Consider the following 24,014-nt stretch of genomic DNA (forward strand, 5'->3'; position numbering starts at 1 on the left):
AGCTAAGTACATTTACTCAAGTACTGTACTTAAGTATAGTTTTGAGATACTTGTACTTTACTTGAGTTTTTCCATTGTCTGCTACTTTGTACTTCTACTCACCAACAAATCAGAGGAAAATCATGTACTTTTGCTCCACTACATTTATTTTGTGTCTTTAGTTACTTTTCAGACTTAATCTTGTGAAATGCAATCAACACTTAGTTTAGTTACACCTGGAGTATTCACAAGCTGCCCTGCAGTATACAAAATCCTTACAACTAGCTGTACCTTTACCAGCTTTGATAACACTTTAATGCATTGACAATTACAATCAAAACCTAATATATATAATTCTGAAATGGAACAATCTGCATAATGAGTACTTTTACTTTTGGAGCTTTAAGTATATTTTGATTCCAATACTTTTCTACATTTACTTGAGTAACATTTGTTTGCAGGACTTTTACTTGTAACAGAGTATTCCTAAACTCTGATATTTCTACTTTTACTCAAGTACAAGATCTGAGTACTTCTCCCACCTCTGCATGGAAGAGGTGTTCAGATATTCGACTCTTTATCTAAAATGCACAACTCTACTAAGTCATGCATTCAAACTGCTACAATAAAAGTTGAAATGTACTCTAAGCAAAATGTTTTTAAAGAATTGTAATAATATATTGTATTTGTATAGCATACTTTAAAAACAACGTTTTCTCAAGGTGCTTCATTAATAATAATAGTAGTAGTAGTAATTAAAATGTAGTCTTTTACAAATGCTGAATCTTATTATTAAATTGTACATTGTTGAGTATTCAAAGGAAACGCAAATTACTAAATTAATGGAAGTGTTGAAAAATGTTGACCTAGTTGTAGGCTACTTGAATACTTACATTTTATGATACCTTGTACTTCTTTTCCACTAAATTTATATGAAAATATTTAAGTTTTTATTTAATTGATTCGACAGTTGTAGTAACATTTAACATTAAACATTAGATATGTTACAAGGAAGTTATGCGGTGATGTGGTGGCATTTTTATTAATCAAATATGGATTAAAGATCAAACCTCTCAGCTGTCTTTTTTCATATTTTATTTCTTGCAAGAAAGTTAAATTATTCATACAAAGAGCATTCTGTATGTAGAGTGAAAGATGAATAAATGTTTGTAAGTAAACAGATAACACATATTTGTATTAGGTCAGTTGAATGCCATGATATTTAGTTTAAATAAAAAACAATAGGTTCAACTTTATACTTTTAACTTTAACTAACCTAATACAAGTATGTGTAACCTGTTGACATAACACATTTAATTAAAGTGACTGAGAAAGGGGGAGGGGGGGGGGCAAGCTTGGCGATAATGAAAGGAGCATTCTGGAAGTTAAGGAGGCAGTATCAGGATGTTCTCAGTTCAACAGAAGTTGAAGGTTATACTGTTGCTGCACAGAGATTATTGCTAACAACCTTGCAACAAATCTTCTTAATAAGGACTTTTCCCAAGCTTAGCAAAGACATGAAATGGAAATAGAGATAAACATTAGCAAGTAAGAATCAAACAATGATACTATTAGTAAGTAAGTGAGCAAAAATACTTTTCTGTTACAATGTTTACTTCCCTACATTTATTTAGCTTTCACTTTCAGTTACTGGGCATATTTTCACTATTGATTTAAACACATCAAGTGAAATATGATATATTGTAGGTTAGGACACCCAGCATTAAATTAGTTAATTATAATAATCCCCACGATATCCCTAATAATACACATTATTACAACACTTACTCTAATCCAGTAATATATTATCCAGAAACTGAAATGAACCTCTACATGAGTACTTTAACTTTAATGCTAATACTTAGAATTGCTGCTTTGTTTCAAGTAAAATATCTGAATACTTCTTCTACTACTACTGCATTTCAGACAAAAAATAAATAAATATTATTGTTATTCAAAATATATATATATGCAGTACATATACAGTATATATCTGCTTCCTACCAGCATCAATTTAAAGCTTTGTGTCTTATCAGAACATCTGTATAGGAACATCTGGATGCTGCTGAATAGAAAAATACTGGTAGTTTTGGGACTGTGCCAGTTAAAAGGACTGAGACACACGAACATGGTGTTAAGCAGCATACCCCCTGCAGAATAGAAGGGAAGTCTCTGTGCCATAAAACTTCTCTGTGAAGGCCTGTTTCCCCAAAGGATTTATAGGGGTGGTAGGATGCCTCAATACAAAGTGACATTTGCTGATACAAGCACACAGAATGAGACAATCCATTGTGGCAATACAGATGTCTGCTGGTCTGTATTTCATAATGAGCCAGAACACTTTTCCTATCAGTACTACCTGAACTATACCGTTAATGGGAAATGCAAATATTTCTACTAAAATATTAGTTTTGCCTTAACTGCTGCACAAATATAAAAGTAATGCACATACTGTATTGTATTCAGTGACACATACACCTAACACTATCCTTAAATTTTTAGCCTTATTTCCCCTTTTAAACGTAAGACAAGACAAATACAGTTTTACTCAATTCAGAAAAGAAAACAGTTAAGCATAATGTACATTTTAAACTATGTCGAAATCTACATACACATTAAGTGGTTATATTTCATGGTAACACCTTTTGCTGTCAGAGTAAGATGTAGTATGCCACAAACATTGTTTACAACAACTCAACAGCACAATGGTACCTGATAAATAGGGAATGGGTTTGAGGGTCTTAGTCATGGTTGTCAGCATAGATAAGAAAGAGTGACACCATGTGTTAAGATGAGGTAGCATAACTGGGTTGCTTGAAATGACTTGAAAAGATTGATAGATTTATTACATGGCAGCAGAGAACGAATAAGTTGTTTATTGAGTTAAGTCGTCTCATAGATTATGACATAATCAGACATCATTATTACTATGCAGATGTAAGATACTATGTTTTGTAGACATGGTGTGTGTACCTCCCTTTCCATTTGCCTTGTCAGTCTTTTGATTTTGTGAAATTGCACTTCACAGCCTTCAATGTGATCCTTCACTGATGGGAAACTTGGAAGTGGGGTGAAAACACAGAGACAAGATAAACACTGACCTTACAATACAACACATCCTGAAGCTGTGTCTCGCTCACGCTCTCTCGCACACACACAGACACACACTCTGTTTGAGCTGCGTTACTAACAAACAAGAAGTGGCTGTTTGTCTTTGCTGGGATCAGTAAACATCCTCAACACAAACAAGTTCCTCTGGAGTGAGAGAGGAGAAACTCACACCGTCAGGGCAGCTGCACTCTCACTCCACCGCGGCCTTTGAAGTCCTTCAGAGAGACCTGATAATGAAGGCCCCTTACATCTTAATTCTTTTAATAGGAGCATGGATGTAACAGGTTGCTGACACTTTGCTGTCATTGTCTCTGCCTAGTGTAAACTAAGGACACATTTAAAATAAATTATAATCCTTATTGTTCATGTTTGATGAGAAACATGATGCAATTTGCCTAAATAAATAATCAAACCTCTTCATTCGGCGCTTACTAAAATAAATGAGCCTGTGCCGCTTTGTTGGGTTTTGGTTTCATATGACCTTCTGAATGTAACCCCGTTATATATTCTGTATTTTTGTTGCTGTCTATACATTTCAATGAAACAAACAAACAAAGTACAGTACAATCATTCTGACTCTGTTTCTAAAATCCATTTGTTCCTACTGAATGTATAAATCTTTAAAACTGACACTCAATATATATTTTCATTTTTAAAACAGCACACATAAATCAAACGGTAACTGTATCACTGTAGTTTTTCATCAAACATTTCTCAAACACAAAATGGAGAATGCATTTGTTGGGGACCACTTTTTGCTGCATCGGTCTGTATATGTTCTGCAGCAGGAAGGTTAACCAGTGATCCAATCTGAATAAAGTGTTCACTAGTCAGTAGTGGAAAATAACGTTTTATTTCATTAAAAGTAGCAACACCACATAGAAGAAATGCTCACTAACAAGAAAAGTACTGCATTTAAAATCCTACTTAGGAGACGTACAAAAGTTTGAACATAAACATATAGTTAAGGAACAAAAACAAAATGTACTAATCCTGCACTTACTGATTTTAGGATAATATATGTTATATTCTTTGTTTAGAATTTTTCATGCATTAATGTATTTACTACTTAAGAGAAACACGTTTTATCATATATTGTATATACTGCCTGGGGTGGAAGCAGTGGGAAATGGAGATCTTCAAGTAAAATACAAGTACTTAAAACTATTCTGTACTTGCATAAATGTTTTTAGTTATTGTCCACCACTGCCCACAGTCTTTGTAATGAAGGAACATGTCTACCAGTGCAATGATGTGTGGCTCATTGATGTGTTTTTGTCAATCAGCTCTACCACAGCTAATCAATCATCCAAATTGATTATCATCCAAAATTGTCCTTACACCCCACCCTTACTACACGTCACTTGGCCGTGTTTTGTAAAATAGAGTGAAGTTTTGGATACGAGTGCTTTTTTGTTTTTAACTGTTGCTATGAAACCAAGGACAGTTAAACTCTGCAGCAGCTTGCTAAACTCCCCTCTGGCTTCACCAGGCTCAAAGACCCTCCTCCATCTTGCCCTGGGTGAGACAGCAAAGCATTTGGTGCGGGTCACATCTTGCACCGGAGCCCCAGGTCGTGTCTGGCCTCCTCATGATGGGTTTTAATCAGTGACTTATGAGACAAAACTGCACCAAACCACACAGTGAAATCCAAGTTTTTCCTCAGAGGGCTCACAGTCTTTTGAGGATTTTGAATGAATTGCCTGACAATGGATTTTCAGAAAACAGATTAAGGAATCAGAGAAAATCAGGCATTATTTGTGCTTTCTGGTAGAAGCCAAACGCTTAACATGTAAAGAATGCTACAACAGCGTGAAATCCTGAGGACAACAAGCTTGTTTGTGTGTGCATCAGAAGAGTCATTCCAGTCTTCCTGTGTAAATATGCTTAGCCCCAGATGATCTTCAAGGACTCGCTTGTTTGTACCTGCCGTGTCGTTCTGCTCGTCCACCCAGCATGACACCCTGTAGCCCAGGATCAGCCCCTTTGAGATCAAAAGACCTTGGTGATTCTTATCAGATAATATTCTTGTTCGCCCTCCCTCCCCTTTGAGTCCAGCCTCCTCACACTGTTGACCTGAACCATGCACACTGCTCCTTATGGCCCTTTGGCCTTTCCTCTTCTTATCACCGTGATGGCCAGGCCATGATAAGGCAGGTCCAGCCTCGGGATGGAAGGAGGGTACTGTCCACTCTTTTCAAAACTTCGCAGTGGCATAACTCGGACACTTCAGGGCAGTAAAGAGGTTATCTCAGCCCTGTGCATGTGGTACTATGTTTTACACACTTGCAATAAAGGCAAAAGGGAGATATCTCTCACCAAGCAAATTATGTTGATCATAAATGTGTTCTCACTTGTATCAGATCAATGGAAGTGTCTACATGTACAAAAGAACCACATCAGTCAAATGTTATTATTGAATTTTAAAGGCTCGATGTATCATTACGTTTCATGCTTTTGTGAATTTGCTTGAGGTTGACTTCTGATCTTTTGTGGTCGTCCTCTTTGTTCAAGGAGACTGAAACCTGGTTTAACAAAGATACTTTCACTGACATGTGACAACGTGCATGTGTGTCCGTTTTTGTATGCGTTTATGAGTATGCCGGCTGAGCAGACAGACAGAGGGGACTGGTGTCCAAAGTCACGACCCTGCTCTGACCTGGATGAAGGAAATGGTCAGGCTGCTCGAGACAAAGCAGGGCAAAGGAGAGTCTGAGGGGCTGGCTGGTCAGCCTCTAACAATGGGTCCGTGCTCTAAGACCGCGGGCCACACAAAAGCCAGAGAAACCCCCTCCTTCCCACTCCCACATTGCAATAGAGCCGGCATTTCACACTGGCCTGTGAACAGCCATTCAATCAAACTACTGTTTAACCTGACCCCTGGCCTACACAGAAATCAAGATGAGTCTGGCGGGATGTATTTAGGTAACTGACCTCTCTGGCTTTACTCCAACCGTCAGTTACTACACAACTGTGTGTTTACCTTAGTTAATATTGAATGACTCTTGTCTTTATATGCAATATGTTTCCTATTTCAGGATTACTGCTCCAAATCAGAATCAGAATCTGTTTTAGAAGAAAGAGAACGATACAAATGTGAACAAATACTATAACAATGTGTTAAATACATCTGAAATAAAACCAAAGATGTATAGAAGAAAATATGAAAAAATATTATTATATATATTCAATATATCTGAATAAAAATGAAAGTTGTGAGGAAAAATTACTCTAGAAATATATTTACACTAATATCTGAACAAAAAAGGCTGCATAGAGGAAAAAACAACGATATAAATATACAAATGCTATAAAATATCTACACTATATCTGAATTATAAGGAAATAGCTGTGAAGTGAATTCCTGTGAATAATACTTAAAAGTGCGTGATCAATAGGCCACCCAATAAATAATGTGTCTAGTGATGGGTGTAAGGGGCAATATCTCCCTGGGGAAGGAGAGACATCACCAGACCCTTCGTCTGGGTCAACTACCCTCGAGCCGGGGCTGAGAGAAGCATCCACATGATCCTCTCGCTTCTCAATAGACTGCTCCTCCCCTCTACCTGTACATGGCTGGGATCAAGGTGTGGGGGCTGCTGCATATCAAACAGACTGGGGCCTTTGATGTGGATGCTAACACAAACACTGTTTTGAGCAGAGTCGTAACAGCATATTTGTTCCCTTTAGTCATTCATTGAGCTGCTTGTTGAATGTGTATGTCTTCAAAGGGTTGCAGCATGCACCGGTGGTACAGTAGCCAAGGAGGCCCTGAGAGCAGCCCAGGCCTAGTGGGTTGTGGGATGGCCATCTGGCTTCCTGTTCCTTAGATTTGATATTGATTTATTGGCTGTACATGGGAAGATAAGGGGGCACCAGCTGCCAGAAGTTCTCCACTGCATCCTCGCAGACAATGGGCCTCCTGGTCAACCACATCCTGGGTAAATAGGTAATGCATCATTTCTTGCTCAAAGTTTTAACAAGGCAAAAGGGAAATTAGTAGAACAATATTACTAAATTGAAATAAAATTGTTGTTTTTTGTCTTTAAGAAACTTGATTTTCTCTGACACACTCACTGAATATCCAATTATCTCCAATAAAATGTAGGAATAAGCACTTTACCGTCACACCATAATTAAACTACTTAAGGCTGCACATTTACTGCATATTTGACACTTTATAGACTGTGTTTACTGATCTGTAGGGACGAGGCAACAGTAGTTTCAGTGTTTCTTGTAATAAAGACTGTTCCCGGTAATGAGGTGCAAAATTGCATTTACTATTCCTAACAAAACTTGACAACCTTTCACAATTTAACCCATCAGAGAAACCATTAATAGAAAATGAGGCTCTTATGCAAAACAAGTCTCCCGTTCCTGTTAAGTGAGCCGGGGAGCAGTTTGGCCTGAGCCTTGTGGGTAGAGGTGTCGACATGATGCCACAGTGAATTGTACTTCTGCCTGATTTTTCTCACCAATACACCCCCCACCCTTAAAAAAAGACACTCACATACAGACAGACTCTGGTGTCACCCACCCCCATCCTTTCTTCCCTTTCCCCTCCCCTGCCAACACAAGCCTGTGATGTGACTGTCTCAGATAATGAGGTGAGAATTGTATTGCACCAGTCTGTGAGGATGACAGCACCTCAGGCCTCCTTGCAGCCTCGCTAGTATCAGGCGCCCTCTGCTGACGGCCCTGAGCTCTAGCTGGGCTCAGACATGGCTCACGGGCTCCCCCAGAAATGCACTTCAAAGTGGGAGATCAAGGGGTGACTTGCACATGACATGGAGGGAATGACAATGCCTCAGCCAGCCTACACCTACTGCTACGTGCCAGTCCCAGAGACACAAAGACATATAGGCTGCTCCCGCACTGCTTTGCTTCATGAAGGAAGTTCTCATTCAGCAGGGGTATATACATACAGGAAGAAGGCAGTGCTCTATGTGTATTCTCTATGAATACTGATGGGTAAAGGCAAATTGAGGGGCAGAGGAAGGGCATCAGAGGAGACAGAGTGGCAACAGGGTCTTGGCTGGTGTCCTGTTTGATTGCTGAAGCATTAATTGATAAGATACAGCGTCACACCACTTATCTTTAAAGAAAACTTCTCATTATCTCAGATATCACAAATCACATATGACAAAGGGATCAAAGACTTTTCAAAGTGGGCTTTTATATTGCTCTGTGGACCAAAAAGAAATCTTACTTCCACACCGATATATTTGTACCTTTAGTTTTCTATTGGAGCACAGTTAATTACTCCTTCTGATTATCATCCTGGCACTAAAGACTGCATTGATTTGCTTGTAACACAATTTGATTACCTTTGAACTTTAAAAAAGTACCCTGGTCGCCTGAGTACCTGATATGAGATATTACAGTACATGTTATTTAAGATTTTATCCAAATACGTCTTATCCTTAAATACTGTAGACATGCCTACGGGATCAATTCAGGATATCTTGCCCAAGGACACTTTTACATGTTGACTGCAGGGGGTGGGATCAAACCACTAAACCTATAATTGGAAGATCAGCATTAGCATTAAGTAGTATTAACCCCCTGAGCTATTACCTCAACATGTGAATACAGTGTGGGCACATCTCAGGCCAGTAATACTCTAATACATTCTGCACTTGTTTCTTAACCATCACTTAAATTACCTCCACAAGAACCAAGTTTGGTGTTGAGTTTTCATAAGTGAAAGCCAGTGTCCCATTCACACACAAAGACACACCCCTTTCCACCCCCAGTAGGCAGTGAGAGGGGGAGTGGGGGAATCCTCTTGTGATGGGGCTGTCATTTCCTCTGGTTGACTCTGTTATTCCAGATAGTCTTTGTGGAGGAGCCAAGTGGTTCAGACAGAAGGTGGGCTCCCCGCATGCAGCTAAGGTTGTTGGCCTGGCAGGGGAGACAGGCCAAGACCAGTAGAAAAACAAACATGGTGCTGAAACAAGACAGGGAGCACAAATAAATGCTGAGAAAGTTAGACAGTAAATCAGAGCAGATTTATCTACCTGATAAAGTTGGCTGGTGTAGAAACACTTTGACTGTCCTTGCAAATAAAAAAAAGGAGGATATTGCAAATAGAACTGCAACATTTAGTTGATTAATCTTATAATCGACTGACCGAATGAATTTGCAATTCTTTTATCTAACCATCATGTATTTTTAATGCTAAAGTGACATGACATGCTCTCAAATCTGGAGATGTTTGGCCATTCTGTTTTATATCCTTTTAAACTACATTTATTCAGGTTTCAAACTGATGAAACAAGGACATTTAAAACTTTTCGTACATTTTATAGACCAATCGCTTAATCAATTATCAAGAAAAATATTAAGCAGATTAATAGATGATGAGAACCAATTATTAGTGGCAGCCTGAATGACAATTATGTTTAATTTGGATCACACCTCCAACTTCAAACCAGAACTTCTCCCCTTTCTCAATCAGAGCATCATGGTTTGATGTGCACTTGATAATTAATACATTAAAGTTATGTCATGCTATTTTGGAAAGGGAGATGTTCCTTTAAAAACATACTTGTGTTCTTTCAGTTGAGCAGCTAATAACCCATCTTTTCATTAGTAGGAGATTCCTTTTTTTCCCAAAGATGCCAGACAAATCAAAAAGTTGGAGAATTGCGCCACCTATAGATACAAAGTTGCCCCACCAATCCTTTAAATATTAGGTTTCTCTTGGGCACCCCTCAAGAGATCAACTGAACATTTGATGAATGGTTTAAGTCAAGGGTGTCCAAACTTTTTTCACTGAGGGCCATATTCAGAAAAACAAACGAAGGTCTGGGCTACTCACTCGAGATGAGGTATGTTGCCTCATAAGTTAAGTTATAAGTTAGCATAATCAATCAAATGTAGGTAAATTAGCGTTAATAACTGAATATGCTTTAAGAAATAAACAGCCTGCTTCACAGCTCTCAATAGGGTTTCAATTATTTCAAGTATTGGCAGCTCATCCCTTAAAATAGAAGCTTCAGATTTCTTATAAGAAGGGGAAATATCAATGGTATATTTCAAGCTGGTTATGCAAATACGTTTTTTTTTATAAACTAAGATTTGTTACAAATTTTTTTAACTTGAATTTCTTTGTAAAGTGGGCTCTTTAACACATGAATAATACTATGTTCTGTTTACATTTAAGTAGTACAATATAAGACAAGCACGAGTTTCATGATAGGGACATATCCCATTATACTTTTAGAATTTGTTGAGGGCCAATTAAAAATGTCCAACGGGCTGCTTTTGGTCCCCGGGCCGTAGTTTAGACACGCCTGGTTTAAGTCAACAACTTCAATGTTTCTTATTTACTAGAAGTAATTCAGTGACAAAAATATAAAATGGCTATATCTCTGACCACAAGTTTCACTTCCTCCAGTTTTATCTCTAAACTCACAACACAGATGTGCTTTTTTTTTTTCCTTAAAGCAAATTTGAACAACATGTCTGGTCCAATAACCTCATAAAGGGCTGACTTATCATTAGATTTATAATTAAATTAAATAAGCATAATAAAGTATTGAAGCTATGTTAAAGAGATGTATATATCTAACAAAGTGGAAACAATCATGAATTTCTACAAAATTGGCCTATATTATGTTGAAATGATATGGATAATGTATCAGTGGTGGAAAGTAACATGGTGTACTCAAGGATAATTTTAGAAACATGTACTTGACTTGATTATATACATGTTATGCCACTTTGCTCTTTTAGATGCATTACATATTGCCACCGTACTTAAATTACTGTTTACTTTGCAGATTATTATATGATGCAATTTTATTAGATGAACAATGCAATTATATGTTAAAAAAAACATGCCTAAAGCTAGCTCAAATTCATCCAGCTACAGAATAAAACTGCTCAATAAAGAAAATGATATTGACATATTAGGGCATTAGTGATAAGAAATCTAATTCTATAATAGGCAATAAAAAGACTACTCTTACTAAAATGAATGGTGTGTTTATTAATTTACACACGTTTTATTACTTTATTAGAGGATATTATAGTAGACTGTATTGTGTTTTAAAATGTATTTAACAGCTCGTGAGTTTTTAAAACAGGTAAAGAGCGTCCCCTAGTGTCGCTGAAACACAAGTCCAGCTCACCAAAGCACCGGCAAAGGGACGTGTTGTTGTCACATAACACCGCTGGTCAGGAAAGGAGACGGATACCTTCTCGGTCTCTACATTTAGATGTCTAACCTGCACCAACAACTCCTTTGCTGTCCACCGGAGAAAACTAAAATCTTCCCAGGAAGCAGACACTTCAGCGGTGTAACAAACAGAGATGGCCTCGGTGAAAAAAGACGACAGACTGACGAGTTCCCAGAGCTTAATGTGCGTCGGTTTCGCCGGGTTTTTCAGTAAAACCGTCACGTCGCCCTTGGAGGTGGTTAGAATTAAAAGTCAGGTGGGCACTTTTCACTGTAAGAGGGGTTTCCTGCATAGCTTCCTCTTAATCTACCAGAATGAGGGACTTCGAGGATTTTGGAAAGGAAACCTCGCCTCTTGTCTACGGTTGGTCCCCTACACTGCAGTTCACCTCACAACATACAAAAAGTAAGTACAGTGAACTATACATCGTTTAATCTCCAAGTTTATGGACTTAAAACGTATCTTGTGGGTGTGTGTGTTTCTTTGTTTTGTTTTGTCCTTATGCTAAATTAGCTTGGTCAGCTGACGTTGCAAGTTTGAGTGGAAAGAGCGTCGCAAAAAGAAAAGGAGAACACATCTTAACTACCGGAGAAGAATAAGTGATCATTGGGTTGATTATTAATGTTTTTACACGATAAAATAACTGATAGGGGTTCGTTTAAAAAGTCAGTTTACTTCTGTTCGTGAAGCTAAAGATGTACTTCCTGTTTTACCGCACCTTCCCGTTTCAGCCAATCAGAAGGCTGTATTTGCTCATTCGATACTGAAGTGTTTTGGTTCCCTGGACGTACCCTTACAGGCTTGATGTTTTCCTAGAGTCTACTCCATAATGTAACGTTTATTTGTATTTAATGTTGTAGTTGAAGCCAGTAACTATTGTCTGCTGATTTATTTGCTTGATTCTTGATTATATATACAATTTGGTCTTTGAAATTATAGAGAATGGCAAAAAAAAGTTCCCGAATACACATTCAGATGTTTTTTTGTACCCTGCTACGTGGATACTACAGAGGCCATATCACAATTTAAATAATATTTCCATTGATTGTTTAGCCACTACTACTACAAGTCAAGTCAGTGTTGGCCTTTTTTGGTTTTATACATGGTTTATTGATTTAACAGTAACAGTTCCTTCATAATGAAAGTGTGTTAGTTGGATTACTTACCATGAAAATATATTCATACATAATTATCGAGGGTTAATAATTGCTGAGGGAAAGGACTACAGTATGTATTCCCCTTATGAAAGGAAATGTTGCCTGTGAGGCTAATTTATGGGCAAAAACACCCCTTTATTCCGTCGGGTTACTACCAGACAAAACGTACCACAATGCCTATTTCATGTCTGGTATAAAGTCTGTACATGTGCAGGGCAGTCATAAATGTTTATGCCTGTAGTGGAGCTGCCACAGTCTGTATGTTCCCTCTAACTCTACAGGTCACGTGTGCGTTTAAACCTACGCACAACTGCCTCTTGACGTGGCAAACCACTGGACCACTGTCTACTGTACATTTTGTTCCAGGAGAAGAAAACCTTTTCCTCTTTTACACACACACACACACACACACACACACACACACACACACACACACACACACACACACACACACACACACACACACACACACACACAGTTGTAAATATGTAGTGATTGAGGGTGCATCCTTTAAACTTTTTTAAATTCACCACACGAGATGCCAGACTTATTTACTATTTCTATTAGACTACAGTAACAGTAAATTACACACACAATAATGCGCTTTCTGATGAAGCAATCTGTACAATGTCCTTTAATTGTCCTTCCTCTGTGTCCAGGTTAGTCCACCTTCACATGGATGAACTGGGCTTCATCTCTCAGTGGAGAGCCATATTGGCTGGTGGACTGGCTGGTGCTGTTGCTGCGCTGACCACGTACCCTCTGGAGGTGGCAGAAACCCGGCTCATCGCTCAAAACTGCAGACAACCTGTGTACATGGGCGTAGTTCATACTATCTCAAAGATCTACAGGAATGAGGGGCTGCTTGCGCTCTACAGGGGCTTTTCCCTCACTTTACTGGGTGTGTTTGCAATCATGTGGCTCTGGAGGTCCAAAATATTTAGTATGCACTTTTTATTAAAGGCATTCCTGTTCCTCCTGCCTTCTGTAACTTAGTGTACATTTCATTTGTCTACAGGTGCTATTCCCTTTTCTATCGGATGCTATGCAGTCCACATGAACTTGGATCAGCTCTGGCAGGAGCCTCCTTTTCGCTTCACCCCCCTCCAGAACTTCATTAATGGCTGCCTTGCAGCGGGAGTGGCTCAAACCCTTTCTTACCCTTTTGAAACTGTAAAGCGGAAGATGCAGGTAACTTGCCATCAGAGCACTCACTTTCTGCACGTAGGTTTTGTTTTAAAGGAGAACTGAAACAGACCTTTAAAAAAGAAGAACCTGTTTATAGTATAGCAGGTGTAGTACACTGGCTGTATTACCACTTTAAGTCCACAAGGGGGCACTGGGCATATGCCAACATGTAGTTTAGCCTTTCTTGTTCTCTCAAGCAAGTTTAAATTCTTGTGTCAAAATAGTGTTGGCAGTAATGTTTTCTCATATTGACCTTCAGAATAATTTGACCAATGGCTATTTGTGGAGGACATTTTCCATAAGTGTTTCAAGAAACAGGAAGAGACATTAGTTTGCAACGCTTTCCCCTGAAATCATGTTTGAGATGCCTCCTGCGTGTTAGGGAGGACACATGGGGAACAATGGCGCTGCAAAGGACGGAATACTACATCCGGTTTTATCCACCTATTATTAGCCACCACAAGGTTTCAACAGCAGCTGAGAATTTGATTTTGTGGCTGGTCTGCAGTAGCTGTAGATACGTTCTCTAAAAATAGTCAGTCGCTATCAGACAGCAGGCAAAGTGAGAGTTGTTTATGTTGAGTTCATTAAAACATCACCACCATGTCACCTCACCATAAAGAACAATGTTACATAATGATTTAACTTGTCTATGTCTCAGAGTTAAACATTAAAAGTGAAGCAGAGATTAGTTGATGGGAAGACAGCTGAGGATGTTTGCAGAAGCTTAGAGAAGCCGAGTATTGTTTAACTCGCTGGTTAGCTTAAAGTGTCCTTCACCAATTAAGATGTTTGAACGGTCTAATGGTGGCGTGTTTCCTTTGATAACCTTGAGTCTACTATAATTACTTTTCCCCTATCACATGAGAGTAAAACTCGGCACACAAAATACAGAGGGTGACCCTCTCATTTCAAGTCCTTCAACATACTGTTATTTTTTTTACTTTTTCATAGTGTTTCTTATTTTACTTAAAAATATGTATATTCAGCTGAGTTTTTTAGGTAATTTCTATATAAGTTTAAATAAGAAGTTGCTTTAGACAATAGATGCCTTCCTGAACAAAAAACACACACACTTTTTGGAAATGTGGAAGCCTTTTGTAAAGTACAGATTTGATTTGTAGAGGCAGGGTTTCATTTGGGTATTTAGTTTGAAAATGTGTTTAAAAGTTGTAAAAAGAAATGACTTGAAATGAAATATACCGCCCCATAAATTGACTAAATTATAGGCAATTCTTTATAGAGCAGAAGTGACAGCTTCATTAATTCCTTCATTGCACTTCTTATTAGCAACACAGCTGTTATGCATGTAAATAACTTCGATTCTCGATTCTGTCACAAGATGGCAACAGTTTCTATCAGTTTTTCTTTCACTTGACATTTTAGGTTATTACTTCACAAACACATCATGACATTTCGCTGCTGTTCATTTTCTCTTTTCATTCTCTTCTCAGGCGCAGAGTGCCCGCCTTCCCCATTTTGGAGGAGTCGACGTCCATTTCAGTGGAATGATGGACTGTTTCATACAGGTTGTAAAAAACAAGGGCGTCCTCTCACTGTGGAACGGCCTTACAGCCAACACAATAAAGGTATCCTTTCACTTATATATTCATATTATTTATATCTCAAACATATTTTACTCTCTATAAATCATCTGATATGAACTCAAATGACTGCACGTGCTCAGGAACATGAGTTACTTTATGACGGGGAGAGAATTGTGACCCATGGCACACGTAAAACGGAGAGTAATGACGGGTGAGGGTGGGGCATGGAAAGCAGTGTTAAGTTAGTGTTTCATAGCATGAATATCCCAAGCAAGGTGGACAAAGTCTGTCCCTGGAACAGCACGCTCCACTCTCCTATTTCAGCTGCTAATGTCATAATAGTTGGAAGGTGTTTTACAAATGTAAGGATTAATCATGAGCCGCTTCTTTCACAATTTGTCAAGCTGAATAAAAACAAGTAGAATGCACATTAAGCACATCTTAAATCACATTCAAACCACCGCATAACACTCATTCATCATTTGATTATCAGTTACTCACCAGTTATTATATTAAACTATTTTGTCTTGCATACCTGAATAGACTGAATTTTGACAACCACAAGTCGTTCAAAACAACACTCATTTTACTAGTGCAGTATGATCCAAGTTCATTTGTTGAACATTGTTGAACACATGAAAGTTTTAAAACAATCTTATTCAAAACAGAGCGTAAATTGTCTCGCAGGTGTGTTACTTTTCTGTGTGAATTAAAGAGTTTTGGGGTTTTAGCGAAAATTCATGTGTTTGGGAGTTAGTGAGCAAATGACTGGATGAATAAAAATTCTATTTTACTGCACAAGTGGTGTGAGAGTTTGTAAGCTCACCCTTTTTATATGGTTTTACTGTTCTAAACGCTGCCCCAATTTAGTTTAATTCGTCAACATTTTCCAGGTATTTTTCATTCTTTGTTTACCGTTGTGAGAAAAATTCATTTTCCTTCATAATATCAAGGTAACATGGGGGGAGTAATGGATATACAAATTAACATTTTGAGTTTTAAATATTCATTTAATCACATGAACTGATGGCATTACACTTAAAGAAATTTCTCTGACTCCCACCTCTTATCATTCCTCCAGATTGTTCCCTACTTTGGCCTTCTTTTCACCTGCTTCGAGATGTGTAAGCAGGTTTCCCTTTACCGCAATGGATACATCGTCTCACCCCTGAGCTACAAACTTGCCCCGGGAGTCGACCAAAGCCTCGGGCCGTACGAGCTGGAGGAGGCAAAGCGCTACTTGAAAAACAGGAACTTTGAGTCAGGGGAGTCGTCGTTAGGAAAATGCTGGTGAAACTTGACCCGAGAAGATCTCTTGTAAACACAAAGTTGACTGCTGACCAGCTAAACAAAATACTATTCTTCATAGGAGGAGTTAATATGCATTTGTATTATGTCCTGTTAGCAACTGACTACCTCTTTCATTGACATTATTCTATCCGATAGTATTATTTGAATAATTGACATCCTTTTTGTCTTTCCATGTTTTAACCAAATATTATGTGCCTTTCGCTTTGACTATTTATTTTAAGACTCATTTAGCATTAACATCAAACAGTGTCATTCTGTAGTTTATTAAAATTACAAAATGCTAATGCTCTTCTACTCTTATGTGTGATTATATTTTCAATGTACAAAGAATGTAAAAATGTTGATGTTCTTATCTTTGAGAAGACGCTTACATTGAAACTTCACATACAGATTAGTTTTTTATGTTTATTTGAAATCTTTGTTGTATATTTATAACCTCAGTTGATTTAACCTTCAGGGAGAAGGAGAACAACATCCTCATGAAACTAACTAGGTTCACAAGGACACGTTTTTTTTTGTTCTTCCTTTTTTACATTGTCGGTAATTGATGACAATTTATTGTGTAAAAATGGCATTTAATGTCTACTACTATAATAATTGATAGTCTCTATACTGTCTTCCTTTTGTTAGCAATAGGCAGAAATTGGTCTTGGTTCTGCATGTGCCAAATCTGATTTTAAAAGGGTAAATTAACATGAAAGCACAACAGAATAGAAACATTAAAAAGAGCAACAAGTAATCAGTGGTGGGGGCTCAAGGATAGAGATTCAAGGATAAAAATAAATAAATGATAATAAATAAACCGATTTTAATAACAAATAAAGGCATTGTTTCAATGGATGTTCTTGTCTTTAGTGATAGTCTTGATGGCAGGCAAGGTTTTTGGGAGATTTCAAATAAGCTATATAGTTATATGATCGGATCAGTCAGCTGATTTAATCCTGTCTTCTTTTCCATACTGTGGGAAACTAAGTGACAGCCAAAGGGCATTAACAGATGGGATGACCTTTACTCTCAATAGCCATTAGCCATCAGCTGATTCAAACTGATATTTGATATGACTTTAATCCATATCCCATCCAACACTTAAAAAATGACACAAGACCTATGTTTAGATTTGATTAAATCAGCACATATAAAACTTTGTGGTAACAAAGTTACACTTTTCGTTCTTTTTATGAGTTCACTTGGGTGATGAGACAGAGGGCACCAAATCTGAATCTAAGGACATCCATTAACCCCGCCCCCTTTTCCTGCTGCCAGCCAATCAGACCCCGGAGTCAAAGTTTACGGTCCCTCGCGCTCAGTCTTATTAAATCCCCTCTCCTCTAGATTGGAGTCGGCCATTTCAACTCCTCCAACATACACCACCGACTGATAGTAACTGATAACATCTGAAGATGAATGAGACAGCTATTTCCTTCGCCAAGGACTTCTTGGCAGGTGGTATTGCCGCTGCCATCTCCAAAACAGCTGTAGCCCCCATCGAGAGAGTCAAGCTTCTCCTCCAGGTGAGTGTTATCATAATTAAATCATACGCATGCTGCTAGAAAACTAGTGTTTCTTTGAAGCATTTGTTTGTATTAATTACTAGGGAAAAGAGGCGAACTCAACAAGTTTTATTTACTTGTAAAAGATGCTGCATGGTTTAGAGTAAAAGCTGGAGTCTGAACTTTGAGAAACATAGCAGCATCGTCACATATGGCTGCAGGCACACACAGGAACGTCAGACATGTTACGTAATTTGTAAGCTGCAGTCGCTCCAAGCAAAACCAAAGTGTTATTAAAGCCACTGTGACTATAGGGGTTCAGAAGTGCTCATCTTTCATGATTTTAAGTTTGGCTTGACAACAAACAGCCAAGGTCGCAGGAAGGTCTGCGCCACGGCCTCCCCACTGCTGCACTTGGCCCAGGCTCAGCAGCAGCACCATGGAGGAGGGGCTGTGGATAGTTGAATGGGTGCCATCAGAGTTGTACTCTGGCACAAGGATGCAAATAGAGTCGTTTATAGAGGAGTTTAAAAGGTTACCAGGTTATACAAGGTGAACACTCATTCTGACAGATAGTATAGATAGAACACACTATATGAAACATATTGAAATACGTTTCCAAACCACTACAATTTGAATATAAAAAGACATTATGCCTTAAGAAAAGTTTACAAAGTATTGGCAACTTTAAAAAACTATGAAATAAAAAAGTGGAGAAAAATATAAATATGTCTCTTTTTTATTATATATCATGCCCTGCCATATCTCTGCTTGAATTACAGGTTCAACATGCCAGCAAACAGATTACAGCGGACATGCAGTACAAGGGCATCATCGACTGCGTGGTCCGTATCCCCAAAGAACAGGGCTTCCTGTCGTACTGGAGAGGGAATCTGGCCAACGTCATAAGATACTTCCCCACTCAGGCCCTCAACTTTGCTTTCAAGGACAAGTACAAGAAAGTTTTTCTCGACGGCGTGGACAAGCACAAACAGTTCTGGAGATACTTTGCGGGTAACTTGGCGTCTGGTGGCGCCGCCGGAGCCACGTCACTCTGCTTCGTCTACCCGCTCGACTTCGCCAGAACACGTCTGGCTGCCGACGTCGGTAAATCCGGACAGGGCCGCGAATTCAAAGGCCTGGCCGACTGCTTGGTGAAGATCTCCAAGTCTGATGGCATCAAGGGTCTGTACCAGGGCTTCAGTGTGTCAGTGCAGGGAATTATCATCTACAGAGCTGCTTACTTTGGCGTCTATGACACGGCAAAGGGTGAGTTTTCATTATCAGGCATTGCAAAGCTTGAAGCATCTTGTTTCAGTGGACTTCCTTGCATTTTTTAGGCTTCACTTGACCTTCCTGATTATTGTTTCTCCTACAGGCATGCTTCCAGACCCCAAGAACACTCCAATTGTTGTCAGCTGGATGATTGCTCAGTCTGTGACTGCGGTCGCTGGTCTTGTGTCTTACCCCTTCGACACTGTCCGTCGTCGTATGATGATGCAGTCTGGACGCAAAGGAGGTAAAAAGCACAACATATAATTATACAACTTTTTCTTGTTACTAGAACAAAGGTGTTACTTATTCTGTCTCCCCCTCAGCCGACATCATGTACTCTGGCACCATGAACTGCTGGAGGAAGATCGCCCGTGACGAGGGCGGCAGGGCCTTCTTCAAGGGAGCCTTGTCTAACGTGCTCAGAGGCATGGGTGGCGCCTTTGTGCTTGTCTTGTATGACGAGCTTAAGAAAGTCATCTAAGTTGTTTTTGTATGTCCACTGTCCATTTTGTGAAGTTTAACTGTAACATATCTTGTACATTTGGAAAAATGTAAATGACATGATATATTTATAGGGACCAGCTAGTATTGTCTACTAGTTGTACCGGGGGAATCTGTTATGCTCTCTTCTCTTGGCCCTTTTTGCTTTTTTGTTTTGCCTCTCCCCAGAATGTCATTCCCTGAACACAGGAACCTTGCCATAAAAAAGAGGAATAAACATAACCTACTAAGTAAATTTCCTGCCTCGTTTTATAATGTAATGTCATGTCTAAAGGTACCATTACAGATAGAGTGACTGAGAGTCCTGGCAGCTCACATCCTCAGACGTGTTGCTTCAGAATACCATTTGGCAGCCTTCTGTATGAAATGTAATTTTAGAGACATGAGGTCGTAGTTGTAGTTGGGAGCGAGCCAAAATCAGCTGAGAAAGTTGACCTGACAGTTTATTAATAACCAAGCATGCCTGCAGAAAAAGTGATAGTAAAGATGTCAGAAGACTTTACCAGTTTATTTCACATATATTCACAGTTAAGCAGAAGAGGTGGCTTCTTGCAGAAAGAAACCTGGATTACCTGTTGGGGGGGGGATTAATCCGTCCTTCTAAATATACTTTCATATCCTGCCAAGTCTCTTCGGACTCCAACTGGTGTGACTGAGGACTTTAACCTTGAACTGTTTGACCATTCACTAGTATGAAACCAATGTTCTAATTATATATATTCAAATGATCTATAGATCTATATTCAATTAACATTCATAAAAATTCAGTAATAGCTGCGTTAAAGCAACAAATGAATGGACAACTAGATGTTTTTTTATAGTTGTTTTTGAGGCTTGTGTTGCTATTTAATTCAAGGGGTGTCATACATTAAATTCCTGCTGATACATGATCTTGCCAGATTTGAAGAAGCACATGATTGCAGCGTACACAGGACAGGACATGGCGTGTTTCTTGGCTCTCTAACCAGGGTGTCGGTCATTTTGTAAAAGCAGATTGTAGTCTCTTTCCATGTGCCTACTGTCTAAATATGGGGGAGTTGTGTCAAAACAACTCTCAACACTAAGCTCATTTTCTTTATTTGATATCTGATGTTTATACAGAAGATAATAAATTCTCCAAATTCAAAATAAAATGATTAATTTCCCCCTTATGCCTGGCCCTAATACACTTCTGTAGAACTGTCTACAGCAGTTAAACTATTGAGACTCTGACACATTGATATTTTAGTTTCACTTTAAATAATCAACTGTGTGCTGAGTATGAGGTCACTGGGCCACTTGGCAGCTTTGATCAGTCTTCAGACATTTTCATTGACCAATTAAAGAACTGCTACTCCCAGAGAATATTATCTATCCATTTCAGGATAAAAGAAATAACACAGTGTTTAAATTATGAAGATTTTTACACTATTCATTCTGTCATTCTTATTACCAATGTCTTGGAGAAATGGCTGGGATGCCAAGTTCTGTGTCTTCAGCTGACTTTGAAATCCCAGAAATCCCTTGAGTATTCAGTCACTGCAGCTGTAAATGCTTCTATTGCAAGTGTGACTGCAGACATGGAGTCTATGAAAATATGTTGTATAATAGACCAAGTTATTAGTCAAGCTTAGAGCAATCATTCACTCTTGGAATTCATCAAAAGAGAAATTATCTCTTGTGTTTTTCCATGTGACTCATCACTAATGGATCCCCCGAAAAGCCAAAAATCCTTAGCATAGGAGATCAAAACATTATGATAAAACAAATAAATGTTTTACAAAACATAAAAGGACACATCATATGGCACAGAATGCAGAAAAAGAGGTATCTCCACAGAAAGACAGAAAAGTGTTATATTAATTGAGATGTGGTGCCCCTGTATGCTTAAAGTATACATTGTTAAGTAGTTTGACACAACTGCACACTGAACCCAGACTGATCTTGAATGGAAGGCAGCCTCATTTTAACAACACTATCAGATTACATGATTTACTCAGTAGGACGTTGTCTAATCTCCTTTCAACGATTCAGAAAGTCTTGGACGTAATCGCCCACCCAGGGAAATCATTTTTAATACTGCTTTTGACCCCTACATCCCTAAAAGTCCCTCTCAGCAGGTAGCACATAGTTAATCCTTCATTAGGCAAGCCTCTTTCTACTGCCGCTCCATTACAACTTTAACAAGGATTAGTGAATGTGAACCCACTAACTCTCTGTGGCTTTAGTCACGCTGCGCTTTCTGGAGTTCAAGTCGGGGTAAGGAGTCAGACAAGTGTCATCAACACATTTTCTCTGTGCATTTATTTTGCTAGGCTGCAATGAACCCAGCAAATGTGAAGCTTGACTTCCTTAATATTTCTCAGTATTTAAAGGCAACAACGCTTTGATAGATGTTCTGTTTACGCATCGTTTTGAGCTTCTGGAAGAGCTTTTACCAGACATCATAATTATTATATATAAGTCTGCATCTCCCCATGACAGCCTTTGTAGATGACAGCAGACTAAACCAGAAAGTGGGAGTGTAAATAAGTGTTGGAAATGCTGCTGCTCTTCTGCTGCAAGTGTTTTCCTCAACATAAATGCTCCAATATTGCAAATACAGATACACCTGCTGTTACTCCTTTGTGTTTGGGGTTAAAATGCTCTGGCCCATTTGTGGACGAAGTATCCTTTAATGAGGGAAAAATACTCTGTCGCTGCATTCAAAAATGTACTAAAAATACAAACATTTAGCAACAGAAAGTATACAACATATTGTGGTGTATTAAATCTGGAGATATACAAAGGTAGATACTCTCTGAGGTCAGAGGAATGTTGGGTGGAAGAAGAGTGAAAAACAACATCTGGAATACGTTAAAGTTACCCTAGGAATTTACCTAGGTCACCTTAGTGGGGCACACAGGGTTATTGCCTACCTCATGGGAATACACACACTTTAGGTGCGCACACTCTTTTTTCCTCTTTAAATGGCATGTACAAAGAACGTTCGAGGGACTTCCACAATTGGCTCTGGGAACCCTGTATCGCCCGTGTTGGTGTGTGATACTATGCTGTTGTAATAAACCTTATTATATACAAGCTGGTGTCTCCGGAGACTTCTTCATCATCTTCACAAACATCGCTACAAGATATACTTCAATATCATCATATCTTACTAATTTGTTGTGATTTAGTTTAAAAGAGTTAGATCGATGTTATTCAGATCAAACTCTTTAGTTTTATTTGTGTCAAAATCAAAAGCAGTTTTGTGATCAGTTCTGCTCTGAGTTTATTTAGAGAGCAGTGTTAGCTCCACCCTGTGGCATGTCTGCTGCTACCTTAAATCAAAATCAAGTCTATTGCCAAGTAGGTTTTCACATCCAAGGAATTTGTATAGGTGTTTGAGAGCATACAAAAACATATAGTAGGAATCAAAACTTGTAAGTATAAAGAAATTGGGAAATAAAGGAAACAAATTTGAGTACATCATCATAACATTATTGTTTTGAAGCAATACCACCATTTAGAAATACTATGTTAGAAGTTAAAGTACAATAGTATTATGACTAGACTCATTTAATTACATCTCCCAAAATTACTCATTATACAGAAAGCTAATCTAAAAATAAAAATTGATTCTGGGACTGCAGTTGAAAAACGAACCTCTATGGCTAAATCTGGCACCTTTACATGATGAACTTAAGTGGTCATGTTTATCAATGTGCATTGTCCCTTCTTAAATTAACAAATACAAAAATGATGTTATTGTATTATGATAAAGAATGCATTATGTGTTCATCACTTGTTACAGATGGTAAAGGGAATCATTCTTCTTGTTCAGGTTCAAATTCATTTTAATTGCTCATACTTATTTTAATCTATAGTACATCATAATGTAATAGTTTGAAAGTAAGGTAAAAGTAGAAAAACCAGAGTCTAGGAATACTAGACAAGTAAAAGTCCTGCAATCAAAATGTTACTCAAGTAAATCTACAAAAGTATTAGCATCAAAAAGTTACCAAAACTTTCAGAATAATATAATAAATGTTCTGATTATAATTATTGATGCATTAAAGTGTTGTCAAAGCTGGTAAAGGTGCAGTTATTTTTAGCTTTACTTTATATACTGCAAGGTGGCTTTTTAATCTTACTCCAGGTGTAACTAAAGTCTTATTTAAGTGTTGATTATATTTCACATTATTAATCCAAATCTACAAAGTTACTAAAGGTATTAAATAAATGTAGTGGAGTTAAAGTACATAATTGAACTCTGCATTGTAGCAGAGTATGTATTTCTACTCTGCTACA

The 24,014-nt window shown here is 38.3% G+C and overlaps 2 protein-coding genes across 2 annotated transcripts; both read left to right on the forward strand.

The window, feature by feature from the left end:
* The first annotated feature begins 11,209 nt into the window (after nucleotides 1–11,209).
* On the forward strand, nucleotides 11,210–17,319 carry slc25a43 (solute carrier family 25 member 43). The gene is made up of 5 exons (XM_063875883.1): nucleotides 11,210–11,681; nucleotides 13,093–13,334; nucleotides 13,452–13,624; nucleotides 15,076–15,210; nucleotides 16,250–17,319. The coding sequence occupies exons 1-5, from the start codon at nucleotides 11,410–11,412 to the stop codon at nucleotides 16,460–16,462; spliced, it is 1,035 nt and encodes a 344-aa protein (XP_063731953.1). The 5' UTR covers nucleotides 11,210–11,409; the 3' UTR covers nucleotides 16,463–17,319.
* Nucleotides 17,320–17,733: 414 nt separating this feature from the next.
* slc25a5 (solute carrier family 25 member 5) lies at nucleotides 17,734–19,980 on the forward strand. Its single transcript, XM_063875884.1, has 4 exons — nucleotides 17,734–17,990; nucleotides 18,752–19,238; nucleotides 19,348–19,488; nucleotides 19,568–19,980. The coding sequence occupies exons 1-4, from the start codon at nucleotides 17,880–17,882 to the stop codon at nucleotides 19,723–19,725; spliced, it is 897 nt and encodes a 298-aa protein (XP_063731954.1). The 5' UTR covers nucleotides 17,734–17,879; the 3' UTR covers nucleotides 19,726–19,980.
* The last annotated feature ends 4,034 nt before the right edge of the window (nucleotides 19,981–24,014 follow it).

The sequence above is a fragment of the Eleginops maclovinus genome, chromosome 23 (assembly GCF_036324505.1).
Source record: "Eleginops maclovinus isolate JMC-PN-2008 ecotype Puerto Natales chromosome 23, JC_Emac_rtc_rv5, whole genome shotgun sequence".
Classification (NCBI taxonomy): Eukaryota; Metazoa; Chordata; class Actinopteri; order Perciformes; family Eleginopidae; genus Eleginops; species Eleginops maclovinus.